This window comes from Cariama cristata, unplaced genomic scaffold (genome assembly GCF_000690535.1).
Source record: "Cariama cristata isolate BGI_N322 unplaced genomic scaffold, ASM69053v1 C10811522, whole genome shotgun sequence".
Classification (NCBI taxonomy): Eukaryota; Metazoa; Chordata; class Aves; order Cariamiformes; family Cariamidae; genus Cariama; species Cariama cristata.
In genome coordinates, this window is record NW_009643809.1 from 1 (window position 1) to 723 (window position 723).

Sequence of the window (723 nt, forward strand, 5' to 3'; positions counted from 1 at the left end):
ATCCAAGCGCCCGGCGTGGAGGTGACCGTCGAGACGGCCGCCGGAGGAGACGGCGAGAAAGCTCGATTCAAGATGCCCGACGTCAAGATGCCCAGCGTCAAGCTGCCCAAAGTCAAAGCTCCCCACGTGCAGGTCAGCCTGCCGAAGGCCGAGGTCTCGCTGCCCAAAGCCCAGGCCGAAGTCCAGGAGGGCGAAGTCGCCCTGCAGGGCCCCGACGCCGAAGGCGGCCTGGAGGTGGCTGCCGGCAAAGTTGAGGGCGGCGGCATGAAACTGCACATGCCGAAAGTCAAGGTGCCCAGCGTGGTCTTCTCCAAGCCGACCGTCAAGGCTCCCAAACTGGACGCAGACGTCAGCCTGCACAAAGCCGACGCCAGCCTCCCAGAGGCAGACCTCAAGGCCGGCGCCGGCGACGTCAGCATCGCGGCCCCCGACATCAAGCTGCCCTCCGTCGAAGGCTCCCTCGAGCTCCAGGCGCCCGACGTAGACCTCAAAGTGCCCTCTGCCGAAGGCTCGCTCGACGGGGCCGAGCTGGAAGGCGCGGGCCTGAAAGGGAAGTTTAAGATGCCCAAGTTTGACAAGCCCAAATTCGGAGTGACGGCCCCCAAGGCGGAAGGGCTCGAAGGCGAGGTCAGCCTGCCCACCGCAGAGGTCGACCTCCCCTCTGCCACCGTGACGGCCGCCGGGGAGGGCCCCGCGCTGGGCCTCAAAGCCGACGTCCCCGGC

The 723-nt window shown here is 67.4% G+C and overlaps 1 protein-coding gene across 1 annotated transcript; it reads left to right on the forward strand.

Annotated features, from left to right (window-relative positions):
* Nucleotides 1-72: 72 nt before the first annotated feature.
* LOC104168195 (protein AHNAK2-like) lies at nucleotides 73-714 on the forward strand (the record flags this gene model as incomplete). Its single annotated transcript, XM_009708687.1, has 1 exon — nucleotides 73-714. A coding segment is annotated over exon 1 (642 nt), but the record flags the coding sequence as incomplete, so codon positions are not given.
* Between the last annotated feature and the right edge of the window lie 9 nt (nucleotides 715-723).